The 19,608-nt window shown below is 46.4% G+C and overlaps 1 protein-coding gene across 12 annotated transcripts in view; it reads right to left on the bottom strand.

Moving 5' to 3' along the window:
* Positions 1 to 19,608, bottom strand: part of CCDC138 (coiled-coil domain containing 138) — a 78,132-nt gene that overhangs the window by 11,764 nt on the left and 46,760 nt on the right. For 9 of the 12 annotated variants that reach the window (XM_057558101.1, XM_057558103.1, XM_057558099.1 and 6 more), the window contains 3 exons: positions 16,189 to 16,381; positions 9,077 to 9,253; positions 1,051 to 1,189 (listed from right to left, as the gene is read on the bottom strand). In XM_057558101.1, the coding sequence (XP_057414084.1) occupies positions 1,051 to 1,189; positions 9,077 to 9,253; positions 16,189 to 16,381 (509 nt within the window). Of the gene's footprint in view, positions 1 to 1,050; positions 1,190 to 9,076; positions 9,385 to 16,188; positions 16,382 to 19,608 lie in introns of those variants that run through there. The other 3 variants (XM_057558106.1, XM_057558105.1, XM_057558109.1) reach the window with 2 other exon arrangements.

The following is a 19,608-nucleotide window of genomic DNA, read 5'->3' on the forward strand; positions in this document are numbered from 1 at the left end:
GTAAAGCACTCTGGCCCAAGGACACAGCTGCACTGGGCACTACTTCAACAAAGCCCAGGGATCAAGAGCCGAGAAGGAATTAAACCTAAGTGACGCCACTGCAGCCTGTGCCACCACAGAGGGTAAACGGCAACAGGCCTCCTCGAGAATTCACTGATTACACATCAGGACAATCACAGCCAGTCAGCCTGCAGCAAAAGGAAAACAATGAACTGACACGTTTAGCTGATACCAGAGCTAAACTAATAATTTGGTGAGTTGCGTATGAGGTTACAATTTGACAATTAATAATTCCCTACAGTGTGGTACGGTGTGCGACACCAAACAGAACAGACAGACCTGCGGTCACACAACCACAAGTAATTACAGGATGCGTTGTATTCACGATCCCTGCATGCTGAGGCCTGGCGAAATAGCCCGTTTCACTGCCATGGAGGTCACAGGCGGGGGGACGGGGGCGGGGTGGGCAGAGGAGCTGAACCGGCCCAACACTGCACTGTCATAAAAACTCAATGGACAGAAGGTGCTCAGAGGTGCCTCAAGAGAAACACGAGCGTATACAAGATTCCAGGAAAACACAGCTTAAAGTCTATGTCCTTTTTTTATAATTTAAAAACTGGTTATACCAGTGTGTGCATTGGGGAAAGAAGAAATATGAAAAGAAAGCCCTCAATTCTTGCAATAAAACCAAACTAGTGGCAGTAGCATGCCCATGAGAGTTTGTTACCAGCATCATTTAAAATCTTTTCTGCCTGATTCATTCTCTTCCCTAAACTCACTGCAGTCAATAATAAGGATCTACAAAATATATTTTTTTATTCTCTCCCTTATTTTCACCTGTTGCATCATAGGACACCAGTGTGCAGGAAGCTGTTCGAGGGTGCACTCTGTCACTAAGCGCGTGGTCTTGGATCAGTGTTAATATTCTACACATTTATTGGAAACTTTGATTTAGTCATCACAGTTGAGCCACTACAGGATTCGGAAACATCTAAATGATCACAGTAAGATACGTTCTAATAAAAAATGTTAGAAATACGAAATTCTTACTTGATTTTGGACAGTTTCTGTAGGATGATGCTGAGCTTCTCTAGGATGTGGAGATCAAGCTTCGGGCCCCGGAGCAGCACCGAGCAGGTCCGGAAGAAGAGGGAGCAGCTGCACACCTCCAGGAAGGGCTGCAGGAACCCTGCAAGACAGGCAGCTCCGCGGTGAGGGGCCAGCGCAGCTGGGGGCGGGGCTTACCAACACGGAATTGGGTTTTCACTCTTTCCCCTCTTAAACTATGGGGAAAAGTGCCATCATCTGAAGAATTAAAATACTACTGGCTCTTGCTGAACGATGCAAACCGAAGGTAAGACCATTTCCCCTGGTGTCAAACTTCCATGAAGCGGAATCTAGAAGAAAGTCCGTAAGAGGACGCTGTTTAAATACTTAGCGGTAAGAAATCCTGTTGGGGTAGTAATTTTTTAAAAACCCTAAATTTAAGAATTGCATTTACGTGCTAATGACAACTTACATAATCGCTGAATAGGAAAAAAAACTTTTTAAAGCATAAAAGCAAAAGTGGGAAAGATTCATAAAAGATTGAAAAATTTTATAAAGTAAAAAACTTAAATGTCTATGTAAAAGAAATCAGAACAAATTAAAAGGCGAATGCTCTAAAAAGCAAAACAAAAGGGAAATGCCAAACTTGGTGGGGCGGGAGTGGGGGGCAGAAATCTCCTCGTAATATATTTGCCAGAAGAATTGATATTTTACTATAAAAAGAGCTCTTATAAATCATTAAGAAAAAGATGGACCTAATATTTTTAGAAATGAGCAAAGGGTACAAGCAAGCAACTCAAAACAGAACAAAAGCAGTAAAAATATTCAACTCAGTATTGATGTAATGAAATAACTGGAATTTGCCAAATTCGTATGAAAAGACTTAAGTGTGTATATCCTTTGACTCTGACAGAGACGTATACAAAGGTGTATGAAAAAGAGTCCCTGTAAAGTCTGTAACCGTGAAAACTGAAAGCTCCACTGAACAAAACAATGTGTAAAAATGCTTTCCAAGGTGTAAATCACTTATATTTGTAATTAGGGAAGCTTGGACAGAAACAAAAATCATACAGTAACATTAAACTGTGGCCTTTAAAATAGTTAAATTCCCCTGTAAAACTCAGAGGCTCCCACAATGGAGACAACTTTATTTCAAGCACAAATCAGTGACTAAAGGACATAAGAATAAGAGAAATTTGCACTCATCATTCTTTTTGAGCACATAAGCACAGCCGGAAAGACTCTATGTCAGTATTTTGATGGTGTACTGAGTAAAATAAACTATTAAGTAGTGAAATTGGCAAAACCCAAGATAACAGTCGGAGGAATGTTTTGGTAACAGGAAGTGGAAGCTGGTGCACGGAGACCAGGTCGGTGTGCCCTGTGCACGGGACCCCGAGGTGAGAAGCAGGAGGGGAGATGCACACCTCCCCACAGGAGTCCACCAAGTGTCTACATGTGTTTCGATCTCCGACACACAGACTCTTTCTGAAGAATGAACTTCAGGTTACGAGTATGGTGCACATAATCTGCAAGTAGATTAAAAATACACCGAGAGTTCAAGCAGCTTCGTTAAGCAATGGTACACCTTCCTCGGTTCACATCCTGAGACCCGCGGTGCAAGTCACTCTCAACCGGAAGGCTGACCACTGCACGGCTGACGAGTGAGGTCTGGGGAGAGGGGCCAGTCCCCAGTCACTGCCAGAGCCACCTCTGGGGGTTCTCAACACTGCTACAGGCCACAGTATCAATGCTTTCCATTTAAAAGCCCCCAAAACACCTAAGAAAGTTATGGTAGTTGTTTGTAAATTGCAAAAGTGTACGAGAGTGCATCTCCCTTTATTTTGCTTTACTTTATGTGTAAATCAGGTGTCCTGGCATGAATAAAACACAGACATTTACAAGCACTTCCAAATAAAAGTGAACTTCCTTGTATGACCTCTGTAATGGAAAAAGGCCAAGACCATCCAAAGAGTTTAATATACCCGCATATTTTAAAAGTAAAGCTTATAAAGGTCTTTTAGAAGCAAAAGAGGTTCACTGGCTTGATTTCCAATCTCTCTTCTGACCTGTGAGACAGACATTAAGTAAGAGAAAGGAAATTCTAAGATTCATATATGCCTTAGGTTAGGTTTACCTATAAGGGTGAAACATTGTAGTCTTAACATTTTTTTCAGTACTATAGTGTTTAACTTAATTATATATTTTTTAAGCTTAGAAGAATTTCAATTTGAATACACGTGGCCAGTATGAGAGAGGAAAAGAAGAACCGAACGCCCAAAAGGCCAGGTGATTCCTCTTCTAAACTTCACTGATGTCTTCACTGATTAAAATGGGAAGATAAAAGTGCTTGAGAGAATTTCTCTCCCCAACACCTAGTCATATGGATCAAAAATCATAAAACAAATGAAACAAAAAACAAAAAACCTCATTTACAAAACCAAACCCACACACAGACACAGGAAGGAGAGAAGTCCTCGTCACGACCTTAAAACTGGCAGCAGGCGGCCCAGGACAAAAGCACGAAGTTCCAGAGCAGGGCCTGAGCCCCCCCTCGACGCCCCTCTTCCGCAAGACACGGGGGAGGGGACACAACCTCGGGAATTCTCACCAACCCCCCCCCCCCCGCCAACCCGCCGGGGAGCCTCGGCCGCCTCTTCACTCTTCCGACAGGGAATCAACTGAAAACAAAGTCCCAGAGCGAACTGTACTGGGAACCAGCTGAAGCCAAGAGAATTTCTCTATGGGAACAGGACACCCACGCCTCCCACTAACTAGATTAAATGAACCCAAACGAGATATTTTAGCAGAATCTGAGAAGTGAGAACACAGCCCTGAGAATCTGGCAAAGAACATGTCACCACCAGAGCCACCGGCTACAGGAAAGAATGGCTACATTAGGGAAAAGGGCTTTCAAACTGTGGCACGGAAGGGAGAGAAAACCTGGACGGGGACGAACGGTAGGCAGAGCGTAGAAGGCCCGCCCCGTCCACGAGGACAGGGAACCAGTCATCAGAGACAGATGAACCGGTTTGCAAGGCAGAAATAGAGACACAGATGTAGAGAACAAACGTATGGACACCAAGCAGGGGGCAGGGGGGGGATGGATTGGGAGACTGGGATTGACAATATATACACTAATATGTATAAAATAGATTTAAAAAAAGAGAGAGAGACAGCACGTCAACTCGGTGAGCATGTTACAGCAATCAATCAACCAATCAATCAATCAATCAGAAAGGGATATAGCACACACAAGGCAGAGTCAAACCTAAAAGAAAACACAAAGAACAGAACAGTTTTCCACAAGAGTTCTGAGGTCTCAGTTAACCTAATAAGAACAAGGCTAGTCAATAAAATAAGAAAAGATGATAAACAACAGGATTTAAGAGAGAGAGAATCAAAACACCACCATTAAAGAATAAATTAAAACATCAAGAAACCGAAAGGACAGAGCTGAAAATTAGATTACTATCATAACAATCCGATCATCACAGAGAGTGAAAACCAAAATGAAAGGACCAGAAAGAAGCCAAGATATGGAAAACCATCAAAAAAGATCCATGAGGACAACTAGTGTTCCTAACGATATAAAGTTAATAAAAGAAAAATATTACCTATTATGTTATATGTGAAATGCTAAGTGGACACGGAACTTAACCTGCAGATCCAACAAGCACAACAGCAACCGAGACAACATCCAAGGGCTACACCTTGGGCTTGAGGGAGGAAGCAGCCATCAACCACCCAGGAGAGCAGCAGGGCACCACTGCTGGGAAGGCCGGGCTGCCCACTGGCCTCTCGAGACAGCTGCAAAGCACCACATGTGACCCAGCATGAGCACGCAGACGGGACCTCCGTGAGTGTAGGCGCCCCAGCAGCACCTCCAACACACGAAGCAGCCTCCACAGCACCTCCTAAACTGGGGGTGCACACAGGCGAGGGAGCAAGATTAAGAGATTGTTCAGGGGCTTCCCTGGTGGTGCAGTGGCTAAGAATCCACCTGCTAGTGCAGGGGACACGGGTTCAAGTCCTGGTCTGGGAAGATCCCACATGCCGCGGAGCAACTAAGCCCGTGCGCCACAACTACTGAGCCTGCGCTCTCGAGCCTGCGAGCCACAACTACTGAGCCCGCGAGCTACAACTACTGAAGCACACGCGCCTAGAGCCCGTGCTCCGCAACAAGAGAAGCCACCGCAGTGAGAAGCCGGCACACCGCAACAAAGAGTAGCCCCCGCTCGCCACAACTAGAGAAAGCCCACAGGCAGCAACGAAGACCCAACGCAGCCAAAAATAAATAAATAAAATAAATTAATTAATTAAAAAAAAGAGATCATTGAGAATTAAGAACAGAAATGCAGAGGCTGCAGTCAAAGGACTAATCCTGAGCCCTGAATGTGATTAAATGTGAAACTAACATAAAGCGAAGAAGAAACTAGCACGAAGCAAACGTGCAGATTCTGGGTCACAGGAAAGATACAAACTAAAGGGCCGGGAAGTGGAGGTGGGGGAAGGAGAGGGCGGTGGTCCCAGTGCCCCTCCCTCCACGGCTGGGCGTCAGCGCTGCCTAAACTGAGTGGTGCAACCAACAGGGCACACTTAAAAATGGTTAAAATGGGAGATTTCGTGTTGTATGTATTTTACAATAAAAAAGGTAAAATAGAGAGACTCGATGTCTTTCACCTTATTTCTTAACAGAAGGAACTTGTGATCATTTTTGACTCAACTCCGCTTCACTTTTCCTGTTAGATTAAGCACGTCTCATTAAATAACGTGTGTAACGAGTCCCCTGTGTTACAGTGTCTCCACCTGCCACCCACCCACCCGCCCCCCCTCCTCCAAGGACACACGCACGGGACGGTGTCTGCAATCACATCCACCAAACGCTGATGATGGTATTTCCAAATGACAAGCTTTCTGGGGATTTTTTTGGAAAAAACACTTAATGCTCTCTACAGTTCTTCCTTGCTTGAATTTTTTTGTTTTTGAGTACTAAAAGTTCATTTATATTTAATTTTCAAATTGTGGTTAAACATGCGTAACATAAAATTTACCATTTTAACCATTTATAAAAGTGTAGTCTTTGTTAGTGTGAAGTGCATTCACGCCGTTGGGCAAACATCCCCCCGATCCCCCCGCCCGAGCTGTTCATCTTCCCCAGCTGACTCTGTCCCCGTGAAACACTAGCCACCCCTCCAGCCTCTGCCCCCACCATCCTACTTCCTGTCTCTATACATCTGATGATTCTAGGGCTCTCACATGAGTGGAATCATACAAGATTTATCCTTCTGTATCTGGCTTATTGCACTGAGCATAATGTCCTCAAGGCTCATCCAAGGTGTAGCAGGTGCCAGAATTTCCTTCCTTTTTAAGGCTGAATAATATTCCATTGTGTGCAGACCACACTTCCTCTTGCTGCCTTCAAGATTCTCTGTCTTTGACTTTTGACAGTTTAATATCATGTGTCTCCGTGTGGGTCTCTTTGGGTTTATCCTGAACTTCACTGAGCTTTGGAATTTGGTTAGCTACTTAGATTTGTAAAACCATGTCTTTCCTCAAATTGGTAAGCTTTCAGCCATATTGTTTCATAGCACCTTCATGAATTCTCTTAGCTGGATCTTCTGGATAACCTGCTGCAGCTTCTCCATCAGCACTTGCTGCTTCCTCGCGTACTTTTATGTTATGGAGGCGGCTTCTTTCCTGAAACCTCATAAATCAACCTCGGCTGGCTTCAGACTTTTCTCCTGCAGCTTCCTCACCTCTCTCAGCCTTCACAGAATTGAAGAGAGTCAGGGCCTTGCTCTGGATTAGGCTTTGCCTTAAGGGAATGTGGTGGCTGGTTTGATCTTCTATCCAGACACTGAGACTTTCTGCAATCAGCAAGAAGGCTATTTTGCTTTCTTATCATCTGTGTGTTCGCTGGAGAAGCACTTTTAATTTCCTTCGAGAACTTTTCCTTTGCACTCACAGCTCGGCTAAGTGTTTGTTGCAAGAAACCTGCCTTGAGGCCTATCTTGGCTTTCGACATGCCTTCCTCACTAAGCTTCATCATTTCTAGCTTTTGATTTAAAGTGAGAGACGTTTGAGTCTTCCTTTCACTTGAACACTTAGAGGCCATTGTAGGGTATCAATTGGCCTAACTTCAGTACTGTTGTGTGGCAGGGAAGAGCGGCCGGCAGAGCAGTCAGAACACACACATTAGTAAGTTCACCATCTTCTAAGGGTGCAGTTCATGGCCCCCCCAAACCATTACAAGAGTAACATCAAAGACCACTGATCACAGATCACTGTAACAAATATAATAATAATGAAGAAGTTTGAAACACTGTGAGAATTACCAAAATGTGACACAGAGACAGGAAGTGAGCAAATGCTGGGGGAAAAATGGTGCCAACAGGCCTGCTCAAGGCAGGGTTGCCACAAACCTTCAGTATGTTTAAAAAAAAAAAAAAAAAAGAGTGCTTGCAAAAAGCACAATAGATAAGGGTGTGCTTGCAAATGTACATATTTTTGGATACTAAGACTTCCTGGCTTTTTGCCAGTTTCCGAATTTCTATTACTTTTATAATAAAAGTAAATTATACTTAAAAAAAACAAGGTGTGCAACACGTACTCAAATACATCACTGCCATTCAGGTGTGTCACCTTGGACAAGGTGGATTCTGGGGCACACAAGAGAATAAACTAACAATACAAACACAAACTTAAATGTTCTATTTAAACTACGTCTGACAAGAACAGGAAGGTGTTCTTTAAAATAAAGTGAGACTCGTGTTCTTACACAGCTAAACCCAGAGAGGTAACAGCTTTCACCATTGACAGGAAGGAAAAAAAGAAACCGCAGAGTAGTTTTCTAAAAGCACATTGCTCAGTTATTGTATGATTCACATTCACGCCCCAAACAGATGATCAGAAGCCCTCAATCTAAAAGTGACAGTGTGCTCACAATACGTATGTTCAGGTAAATCAACGCAGACCTCAACTTACACTCTCGGAAACGCGTCACGGCAGCTTCCAAAGAACTCTGCCTGCACAGCGAAGGGCGCCCCTCACGCCTGGGGAGCAGCGGGGGTGGGCGGAGAAGGGACCCTGTGGCAGCAGGAGCCCGGGACGGGCCGAGCTCCTACCGCTCCTCCACCTCCGCACCAAGGACCAGTCTTCTTGAGCTTCCCACCCAGCGCCGCGAACCCAGCACACTTTCCCCAAATACTGTCACGACAGCCAGTAAACAAGGCGGCCACCAGCCTAGGTGGCTCCAGTCCCCCCAGGTCACAGCCCAGCAGACAGGGCAGAACCCAACCAGAATCTGAGAAACCGAACTCAAGAACAACGATCCTAACAGCCAAATGAGGCAAACGTTACATTAGAGACAAATACACAGGTGCTCCGCCTTGCTTCTGTGTCTTGCCTACAAACCCTCTGCCCGAGGCCGGCCACCGGGCACCCGCCCTCGTGCGCTCACTCCCAGGCGGAGCTCGGGCTTCCCGTCTGCGGTCTCCGCTTCCTGAAAGGCATCATCAGAAACGCAACACGGGGAAGAGGAGCAGCTCCACGTGAAAAAGAATGGCCGAAGCTAAATGGCTGCTTCGTACAAGTCGGGAGCTTACCTGGGGTCCAAACAACAAGGCAGCCAAAGCGAATCAGAGCGCCGGGCTCGGCACCCTCGTCCGTATCCGGGCTGCATGAGGAGCCAACACCCGCAAGTCGGAAGAGCGCGTTACACCAGCACTACCGCCGGAGGGAACCGGGTCCCCACCCCCTGCAGGTGGGGGCGTGTCTGAGGGCCCCGCTCCTCCACGGCCTCAGGGACGACACGGGACACAGAGCGCAGAGAGAGGCTCGAGGACAGGGGTGACGCTGCAGAGCGAATCCGCACAGCCGGGGGCCCCTGGAAACTGTGCCGAGTTGGTGGAGATGTGGACGAAGGGCTGGGGTGGGACTAAAGACTCTACCGCACAGCATGTAGCGTGTAAGAGGCCCCAGGGCCTGACCCGCAGAGCCACACTTTCAGGACGGATGTGACACTCACTGGACTCCACTGTCATCTGCAGCAGGCTGTCGATGGCGCTGGACAGGAGCCCTTTGCTGGAGACCTTCAGGTGGCTCAGCACCACCGGGACAGCCTGGCACTCCAAGAACAGGTTCTTCCCTTCATCCGCCTTCAAGTCCAGACACAGGGAGTCAAACGCCTGCGCCAGGAGGTCGGCTGAAAGACAGGGCGCCAAACAGCGCTGCGTCAGTGGTCCAGCTGGTAACAGAGGCGGACGGCAGGAAGGGAACACCACCACTCCACGGATCCAAGAGGAAAGGAAAAACTGCACGACCAGAGGCGACAGGCTAAAGGCAAACGGGGAGAGGCATTCCATTATGACAGGGCAAGTGTCGTTCAGAATTTCCCTACTGTTAACGCCGCAGTCACAATAAACACCATTCCTTTTTTACATCAAGAAAGAAAACAATGGATGTGTAACAGTAAATACCACAAGTAATGTTCGTTCCCACATCTGACTGTAACTGCCACATGCTTCCACAAATCTCAACAGCATTAGTACCGCGATCTTGACAAGGCTCCTGAGATGACGTTTTCTCGCTACTGCTGCTACAAGGTCACCTGTTTCAAAATGTAAGTTTATACAAACGTGCTCAATGGGTTTTAAACGAGGGTTTCTGCCTTCTGATCCAGACCAAACAGGAGCCCCTCAAAGAGCCTCAGAAGACTGACCTGCCCGGGGTCTCTTGTGATGCCTCCACCGTGACGAATGGCTGGAGGTCCGACCACGGCCGACTCAGGGACGGCACCTGTGGTCAGGAGCCCTGGAACGTTCTCCAAGATGTTCCACGGGTGACCGGGAAGCACTGATGTGGCCGGGATCAACGCAGGTGAGTTAAGATGCTTCAATGGCTACAACAATTCACACCGCGCTTTCAAGTGTGCAAGAACATTCCAGTTTTCTAAAAGTCTTTCAACACACTATTTGGAGCAATAGAAACTGTTCATGCTGTTCACGCACTAGTGAGTTAATTTTTCTGCTGAAAGTTGTGTTTAAAGAAGGCTCAGAAGTGTTCTGAAACACACTGAAAATATGATAGGATCACCACTAAAATTCCTGTCCTCTGGCCTCAGGTTTTGTCTCTTCTTTGCTGTCCATGCTATGTAAACTAAAGAAATAATTAGAACCCTAATTACTAAGAATGAGAAGCTGCTGGGACTTCCCTGGTGGCGCAGTGGTTAGGAATCCGCCTGCCAATGCAGGGGACACGGGTTCAAGCCCTGATCCGGGATGATCCCACATGCCGCGGAGCAGCTAAGCCCGTGTGCCACAACTACTGAGCCCGCGTGCCACAACTACTGAAGCCTGCGCGCCTACAGCCCGCGCTCCGCAACAAGAGACGCCACCGCAATGAGAAGCCCGCGCACCGCAACGAAAAGTGGTCCCTGCTCACCGCAGCTAGAGAAAGCCCGCGTGCAGCAACAAAGACCCAACACAGCCAAAAATAAATAAATAAATAAATAAATTTATTTATTTAAAAAAAGAATGAGAAGCTGGGAATAACCTGTGTGAAATTAAAACACATGTGAAAGAATTTTTAGAACTTAAGATCTGTGCCTCTGCGTCAATTTATAACACCCTTCATCTTTACTTCTAGTAGCATCTAGCCCAAGGCACACTAGTGCACTTAACTTCTCAGCTTCACAGAGCACTGCAAAGCGACCGTGTATCTAGGTCAGCGAAGCCGCAGCTGCTCTCCGGAGTTGCCTTGCTGAGGCAGGAGAGCGCAGACGGCCCCTCCCGGGGACAAGCACCTCTATCGGTGCCGCCCCGCTGCATCTGACACTAAGTCCTCTCCCTTCTCATTCGGCATTGCCTCAGATTAAACAGGCCGACGGCTGCACGATACAGCAGGTTTGCAAACTTAAAAAGTAGTAGTCCTTTATTAATTTGGAGGGGGTGGAAAGATGGTATTTGGTTATTTGTTTAAAGTGGTCTAATCTTTCGGGGGAAATTAAAAGTTACCTCCTTACTTTAATTTCCCTAATAGTGAGGATTTCCTAAAAACCAATTTAACCTCTAAGAGTATTCTAAAAAAGTTTAGTTACCACCTGTGCCAAACCTGGTTTCTTTCTATACACATGCCATACTACGGAGTGTCTAAGAAACGTCCCGACGTTCAACGAGACCACCTTTCAGTCCTGATCAGAGGCCATCGGTGGGTGACGGCCGGCTCAAGAGGATCGCATCAAGTCTTGGCAGCGACTCCGCCTCTGCAGCCGGGCCCACCTGGGACTGTGACCGCAGAGGCAGCAGAGACGGCCTGGGGCTCCCTCGCTCCAGCCGGGCAGCCCCTGGTGCGGTGTAGACAGGACCGGGCGAGGGGCCATGTGGTGCAGGAGCCCAGCCCAGCCCAGCCCAGCCTCCCAGCGGAGCTGAGCCCAAAGAACCAAGGGTTTACATGGTCCATATGAGCAGTGACAGAAACCCAACGGCATCCAACAGATCGATTCTGTCTCAGGTGAAACCAACCCTGAGCGGTTTAATAACAGCAGACAGTTAATGACGGCCACGGCGAGAGTGGCTAGCGTACTGCTTAGGGGCCTGCTGGGCGCCAGACTCTGCTAAAGCTTCTCATCAATCTTCAGAACACAACGCCGTGGTGGAAACACAGAAAAGGGACGGGCCGATCTGCACACCACGGACGGGGCTGAGCCTGCGGCTGCAGAGCTGGGCTCTCACCTGCCGGTCACGCTGCCGCCTCCCCAGGCCAAGCCTTCCTGCCCCCGAGCACGGCAGTCACGCCGCACCCCTCTAAGCCGGAGGCGTGAGGGCATAATCACAAGCACACAAACCCGCGCAGGTCGAGGGCCGAGGTGGGTAGGGCAGGACCACAGAACAAGCCCTGGCGCACGCATTAAGTCAGACAGGAGAGGCTGTCCCCAAGACAGGTAATCCCAGCAGGTAAGATTCTTACCACTTCTTCTAATCCTCGTATCCTTACACGGATCAAGCGAGTGTGCATGCACGGAGAGTTGTATTAAAATGTTTCACGCTGATTCCCACACCTATGCATTATCACTGTTGATGACGCAGGACATTTCTCTGTCCTCGAGAAAGATCTGGCTCCCTTACAGTTTGTTCTTCTGTAAAAATGACAACCCCACGTCCCCCCTCAGATTCCCGTGGGGAGTAACCCTGAAACCACCGTGTGTGGCTAGAAAAAGACCGGCAACAGCGCGAGAACCCACCCACTTTCTCCACCACCGCAGACAGCACACCAGCAACCTGGGACTTCCTTCCCTTTTGAACTGTTTCCTTACAGTAAGTCTTATTAAAGGTGATGATGCATCTTGGTGGCTCCTGAAACCAGAATGCACTTCAAAAGTGATCATAAATTACAGTGCAATCAGAGCTGTACACGTCCCCTCCGGCGGCACACCCCCGATCACTTAGCTTTGTGTGACGGGTCGGAGAGCCGCACAGCAGTGACGGAGGGCGCAGGCTTAGCCTCCACGTGTCACCTGCAGGACGCAGGTGAGAGAACGCTGACCCCTCGCCACCCTGCTGGAAGGCTCAGAGCAGCCAGTACGCAGCGCTTAGCCCAGGACAGCAGGCGCTGTGGAGGCGTTTGCTATTATTACCTCTTTGATGGTCTCGGCAAGTCACACTGGAGGGTCACGAGGTGGGCTTTAGAAACGGACAGAGCTAAGCTGAACCACGCTGTCAAACACTGCTGTGTGGCCCTGGCACAAAGGTCTAGGCTCTGTGACCTAATAACCACTCAAATGGGGATAACCATATTCAGGCAACATACAAAGGGCTTGACATGACAGTGTCAAATCCACACCAAGGATCACTACCTGCGTCGATTCTCAGGAACAATCTACCCGCGCTGTCCAGTCAATGGAACAGGAAATCACCTTACAGACCCACATATGTTTGGGTTATTAAGCATTTAATATTACGTGTATTATCCATCACATCTATGCTCCACTGTTTCTACTAAATTTACCGATCTTGTAACAGACACTTCTATTTTATAAGTAGGAAATGTCCTCTCACCAAGTCTACTGTTTAATTTAAGAGCTTTTCTTACGTTTACTTCTTTACTTCTCCCGGAACTTGCTGCAGTGCGCGGCAAGACAGCGTTCCTCAATCCCCTTTCCCCACACTTGCATCACCGCCCCTAACGGCGCTTCCTACATGCCCTCCTGCTCTCCTGGCTCTTCCTCGGCTTTCTGGCTGAGACCCAACAGTCCCCTTCTAGCCCTCAGGACCTCTCTGGGGCACCTGACAAATGAAGGCTAACAGGGAACCAGGGGACCAGCTCCACAGGGACTGGCTTATTATTCTATGTTCTTAAAAAACTGACTTGGGGGCTTCCCTGGTGGCGCAGTGGTTGAGAATCTGCCTGCCAATGCAGGGGACATGGGTTCGAGCCCTGGTCTGGGAAGATCCCACATGCCGCGGAGCAACGAGGCCCGTGAGCCACAACTACTGAGCCTGCGCGTCTGGAGCCTGTGCTCTGCAACAAGAGAGGCCACGATAGTGAGAGGCCCGCACACCGTGATGAAGAGTGGCCCCCACTTGCCGCAACTAGAGAAAGCCCTCGCACAGAAACGAAGACCCAACACAGCCAAAAATAAATATAAATAAATAAAAAATTTAAAAAAAAAGAATGGTAGCAAAACAAATTATTAATATAGATTCCAGATTTTTTTAAAAAAAAAAAAACTGACTTGGACCAGGAAGCAATCAAATTCATTAATTCAGTAAGTCCACACGAAGTGCCAGTTGTGTGTCAATTCTGGACTCTTTTCCTATTATCATGTTTTATATCAATATTACTCATTTTTTATTACACATCACAATTGTTTTAAAATCTGCTAAGGCAAGCCTCTGCCCCAGTGCTGCTATTTCACTTGTTTCCTTTAAATTATCACGCTCACTGCAAATATTTTTTCAAATAAACTTTTCTACTACTCTCTCAACTTACACAAACCATACTGGAATTTTAATTGGTATCATTAGATGCAGCCACCTGGGGTGTCTTATAGATTTTAATATTCTTGGTCTTCCCGGGTAAGAAGAATAAAAGTCCTTTACTTCTGCCCTTTAACTTTGGCGATAATCTTTATCAACCTGTTCATTCACCCATTATTTACCATATCTTTACTTATGTCCTGTTATATTTCACAACAGATGAGGTTTTACAGACACCATGTTAGATTAATATCCACATTTTTTACATTATTTTGTTTTGCTTACATGAACAAGATCTTTTTTCACACATTACAGCTGTTTGTTACTGATGGTCATGGTAGTTACGCTCTAGTCACGATTAGTAGTCAAAATCAACAGATTTTTGTGAACTTCCTCTGGAGCCCATTTTCTGAAACCCAGCTTAGGCCTTAGTCCACTCGGGCTGCTGTAACAAAATGCCAGAGACTGGAAGGCTGGGAAAGGACAGAAGAGTCCTGCTCGCGGCTCTGGGGGTCTGAGGTCGAGGTGCTGGCCGGTTTGGTGTCTGGCGAGGGCCCTCCTCCCCCTTCACGGTCTTCTTGCTGTGTCCTCGCGTGGTGGAGGCCCGAGGGAGCTCTGTGGGGTCTTGTTCATCAGGGCAACACCCTCACGACCTGAGCGCCTCCCAAAGGCCCATCTCCTGACACCACCTCCCTGGGGATTAAGGTCTCCTCATGTGAACGTTGAGGGCGACACACATTCAGACCACAGCACACTGATCTCTCAGCCAGTTTCTCTGTCTGACTTACACAGAGTACCCATGAGTTACCAGTTTTCTCTATTCCTTTCCAATGTTCATCCCCGTTTGTTTAAGGTTACCGCAGGTGGTCAGCACGTCCAATACTGTGCTGCACAGAAGGGGGACAGGAGGCACCGAGTCCCTTCCTGCTTATTTCTCCTTTCCATTTGTTTCATCAGTAATGAGTATCACCTTGTATCAAATGACACTATCATGTATGTTGACACGTGGTGAACTCTGGCTTGGGCTAATACCCCTTCTCACAAGCAACCTTTCAGACAGTCACCACCCGATCTGTTAGAACGCTGGGAACCGTAACCACAAGGAAGAAAATAACTAACACAGACGCACAGTTTGGTTCTTCCCTTAAATTCCTTACAATCAGGAGAATACACTTCAGAGAAAGTAGTCACTGTGCACTTAAAAAAACAACCACCCAGACTGAGTTATATAATTTAACAGGGACGATAGAAAGGTGGTCTATTTATTGTTTGACTACATTGGTATCACTCACCTTAACACAAGTTCTCATATTTAATAATCCAAAAAAGATAACTACTTAGAGCTGTATTTCAAAGCTGTACTAAAAACGGCCAACTTTGATGGAAACATTTTTTTTTTTTGGCTGTGCAGCATGCAGGACCTTAGTTCCCCGACCAGGGATCGAACCCGCGCCCCCTTGCAGTGGAAGCGCGGGGCCTTAACCACTGGACCACCAGGGAAGTCCCTGAAGGAAACATTTTTAATGCATTCATTTCCTCGTTCCCTCGTATACATCAAGCACCAGGCTGGGTGCAGGGTGTGCAGTGGGCAACAAGGCGGTAAACTTACACACGAGTGTGGGGGCTGAGAAACTTTTTCTGTGAAGGGCCACATAATAACTTTATAGGCTCTGGAGGGCAGGCTGTCTCTGTTGCCAACTACTCAGCTCTGTTGTTATACGGCAAAAACAGAGACAACAGGAAACAAATGAATATAACTGTGTTCAAATAAAACTTTATTGACAAAACAGGTGGTGGGCCACATTTGTCCCATGGGCTCTAGTCTGCCAAGCGCTGCTCTAGTGGGAATCAGTAAACTATTAATAGCAATCTCAATACCATGTGGGAAACGCAAGGGCGGTGGCAGCAAAGGTTGCTATGGGCACGTGATCAAAGAGCATCAACAAGGGCCTCTGGGAGGGGCAACAAAGCCAACCCACCACTCATTTTTCTCAAATTCAGCAATTAAAGTAGTTTTTAACAATGGGTCACCGGTATAAAACAACACAAAAGCTCATTCTGAAAACGTAAAATATATTTAACTATGTAAGAACTGCTCCACTACAGAGGATTCTCTTCTGGTTATTGACAAGAAATTATAACACAAGCACATCTGAAAGCTTACCTTGTGTGACTGTTTTGAGAACAATTAAAGTTGATAAAAATCTCAGCGGTAAACTGGAGCTCTTAAAGAAAGCAGCTGTCTTTGGTTTACTCTCCACAGAATGCTCGAAAGAATTATCCTGAAGGCCCTTAGTCACTACTCCTTTGAATATGTCTTCACCCAATCTCCTCAATGTTGACGTCATAGTCGAATGCTGTTAAAAACATGTACTATCTTAGTACACTTACTCATGTTCAGAAAATATGTATTTTAAATACTACAATCCAATATATGAACTAAAAATAAGCCAATCTTTTGCTAACTAAAAACAGATTAAATGGAGATGAAAATATGCAAAACTGGAAAGCAGTAATTTTATAATCAACTTTAAAAAATTATTTATACTACATATCTCTCTAAAAGAAATGGGTACAACTAAGAAATTAGAAACAGTAATTTCCAAAGAATTAAATTAGGAGAAGCACTATGACAAGATTCCATTTCAAAACATTTTAGAGCAGATCGTGAGAGATCTCTGGCACAGAGCAGCCAAAGGCACAGGGGGAGGCCCTTGGGGTCTGTGCTGCCCACTTTCACCACTGCTGGTGAAGAGCCCAGCATCCCACAGTGCCGGCTCACACGCGATCATCTAGCGCCTCGCTGCTTTACAGCCCAGTCAGACTGTAAATGTCACCATGATTGTGATACATTTTATCAATTTCAGAAGAATAAAATGCTGGGTTAGAACCATGGACAATTCTCAGGGCGAATCAACTCAAACAAGAAAATGAGCAAAACAGAAATGATGGCATATTAACTACCTCTAAAACAACACAGGCTCTGACGGTTTTGCACAAATACGTTAAGAAGCCAACACAGGAAAAGCATTCAAACTGCTGCAGATGGGAGTACTGAAGCCACACTGAGAAATAACTTAAAATTCCCTTTGTTATAAACCCATTCTCCAAACCCATATCACTGACTTTTGTAACAGCTTCCCCCATCCTCTGGGGATTTCTGACCCATCTGTTCCCAAATCAGCACTGATCTTGCAATGTGGATAAAATGTCTCAGCTCTAGAATTTCTGCACATAAAATCAGAGACAGATATACTGAGATTTTATGAGTGTCAGAGGTCAAATGATTTGGTGGTGAGTTGCACAAGCAGTGCCATCTAATTCACATATATTATCAGTAAGCTTTTGATATCATTAGGAAGAGATAATACATTTGTGCTTGAAAGCCTCAGTGTAAAAAGGTAATAGAAGAAAATATTTCAAAATCCTACTCAGAATAATGCATTAGAAAGACAGGATTAAGGGAATTTTGCTTATGTTTAAAAATAAGCTTTTTGTTTTCTTAAACGTGTGTTGATACTACTTCCCTCTAAGTGGAAACAGAAGAGAAACCAAAGTCTTTGCTGAAGAACAACGTGAGGTCTCATGCATCTGTGCTCAGTGTGGCCCAGGACCTGCCTCCAGGGGTCGCTCGTCCCAGGACTTCAACCATATTTTGTAGGACAGGTTGCCTTCTCTACTATAAGGCAAAAAACATGTCAAAAACAACTTTGACCCCCCCCCCAGGTTAACAAATTTTTTAAAATAGAAAATAAGATTTCTGGCCACAGGACTGAGTAGGTATTACCTCCCCCTAGTCTTCCTGCTCTGAGGACAACTAAACCCCCTGGACACTGTACAGAAAACAACCACCAGATGACTAAAAGGCGGACAGAAGAAAGCAGGCTGGCTGGGGCCCCAAACACCCAATATGGCTTCAGACTTCCCAGATCTGGAGCCGAAAAAGCGGCCACCAAAGGACAGAGTATGCCCACCCTAACGCCAAGCGCTGATCTCTGGCCACAGGGGGAGAAAGGGCAGACCTGCGAGACAAAAAATGTGCAGACAAAACTGCGCTCCAGCCAAACACCACAGAACAGCCTGTGGCCCAGCCCCCCAAAGCCAGCAAGGTCATCAGGAAGGTGGGGACTCCCACCCCCGCCAGGCGGAAAGGCAGCGTCAGCGGAGGCCACGCGGGAGCAGTGAGGCGCCCCCAGCCCCACCCCGGGTAGGGAGGGGCCCAGACCCCCCCCACGGCCTCCCATGGCCACACAGGCTGGCGGGGAACCGGGGCTTTGACTGAGGAGGCCCCTCGTCTGCAGAGCAGTGCCAGCCAGGCGAGACTAAATGTTTACTAACATCCGGAGTCTCATGACACAATGCCGGAATGTCCAGTTTCCAACAGAGAATCACTAATCACACCAGGAGGACCTCAAACTGAATGAAAAAGGAAAACCAATGCTTGCCGACACCAACATGACAAACACGCTAGAGGAGCTGTGGCGAAATGAGAAATTACAGACATTTTTGAAACAAATGAAGAAAAAAACAGAAAATCTCATCAAAGAAAAAGAAAGTCGTACCAAAGAAAACGTAAAGAAGAACCAAATAGAAATTTCATAACTGAAAACACAACAACCAAAACAAAACACTCAATGAACAGCCTGAACAGCAGAACAGAGAGAACAGAGGGAAGAATCAGTTAAGTGGGAAATACAATAACAGAAATTGCCCAATATGAACAGAAAGAAGAAAAAAAAAACTGAGGGAAAAAAATAGAGACTCAAGAAACTGAGGGACTGTCACAAAAGCTGTGACAGTGATGACAATCGGAACCCTGAAAGCAGCAGCAAGCCAAGCGGGGCCAAAGGAACAGCGGAAGGACGGCGGCTGGGAACCCGGCAGATTCAGCAGAAAACCATCTACAGAGGTTGAGGCAGCCGAGCAAGCCCCAAGGAGGACAGACCCAGAGATCAACGAGACACAGCACAGCCAAACTCATGAAAACTGAAGAAAGAGAACAAAACTGCAAGCGGTGTCAGAGAAATGAACGTATATGGGAAAGCAATTCAAATGGCAGCAGACTTCTTAACAGAAACCACAGAAACTGACTAAAAGGAATTGGCACATTTTGCAAACGCCGCAAGAAAAGAATTGTCGTCCCCAAATCTGATATCCAGTGAAAATATGCTTTAGAAATAAATGATGGGGAAATCAGAGCATTCTAAGATGAAGGAAAAGCTTCTGCACAGCAAAGGAAACCATAAACAAGATGAAAAGACAACCCTCAGAATGTGAGAAAATATTTGCAAACGAAGCAACCGACAAGAGATTAACCTCCAAAATATACAAACAGCTCAGCAACTCAATAGCAAAAAAACAAACAACCCAATCAAAAAATGGACAGAAGATCTAAATAGACATTTCACCAAGGAAGACAGACAGATGGCCAAAAGGCACATGAAAAGATGCTCAACATCACTAATTACTGAAGAAATGCAAATCAAAACTACAATGAAGTATCATGTCACACCGGTCAGAATGGCCATCATCAAAAAATCTACAAACAATAAATGCTGGAGAGCGTGTGGAGAAAAGGGAACCC

This window comes from Balaenoptera acutorostrata, chromosome 12, assembly GCF_949987535.1.
Source record: "Balaenoptera acutorostrata chromosome 12, mBalAcu1.1, whole genome shotgun sequence".
NCBI lineage: Eukaryota > Metazoa > Chordata > Mammalia > Artiodactyla > Balaenopteridae > Balaenoptera > Balaenoptera acutorostrata.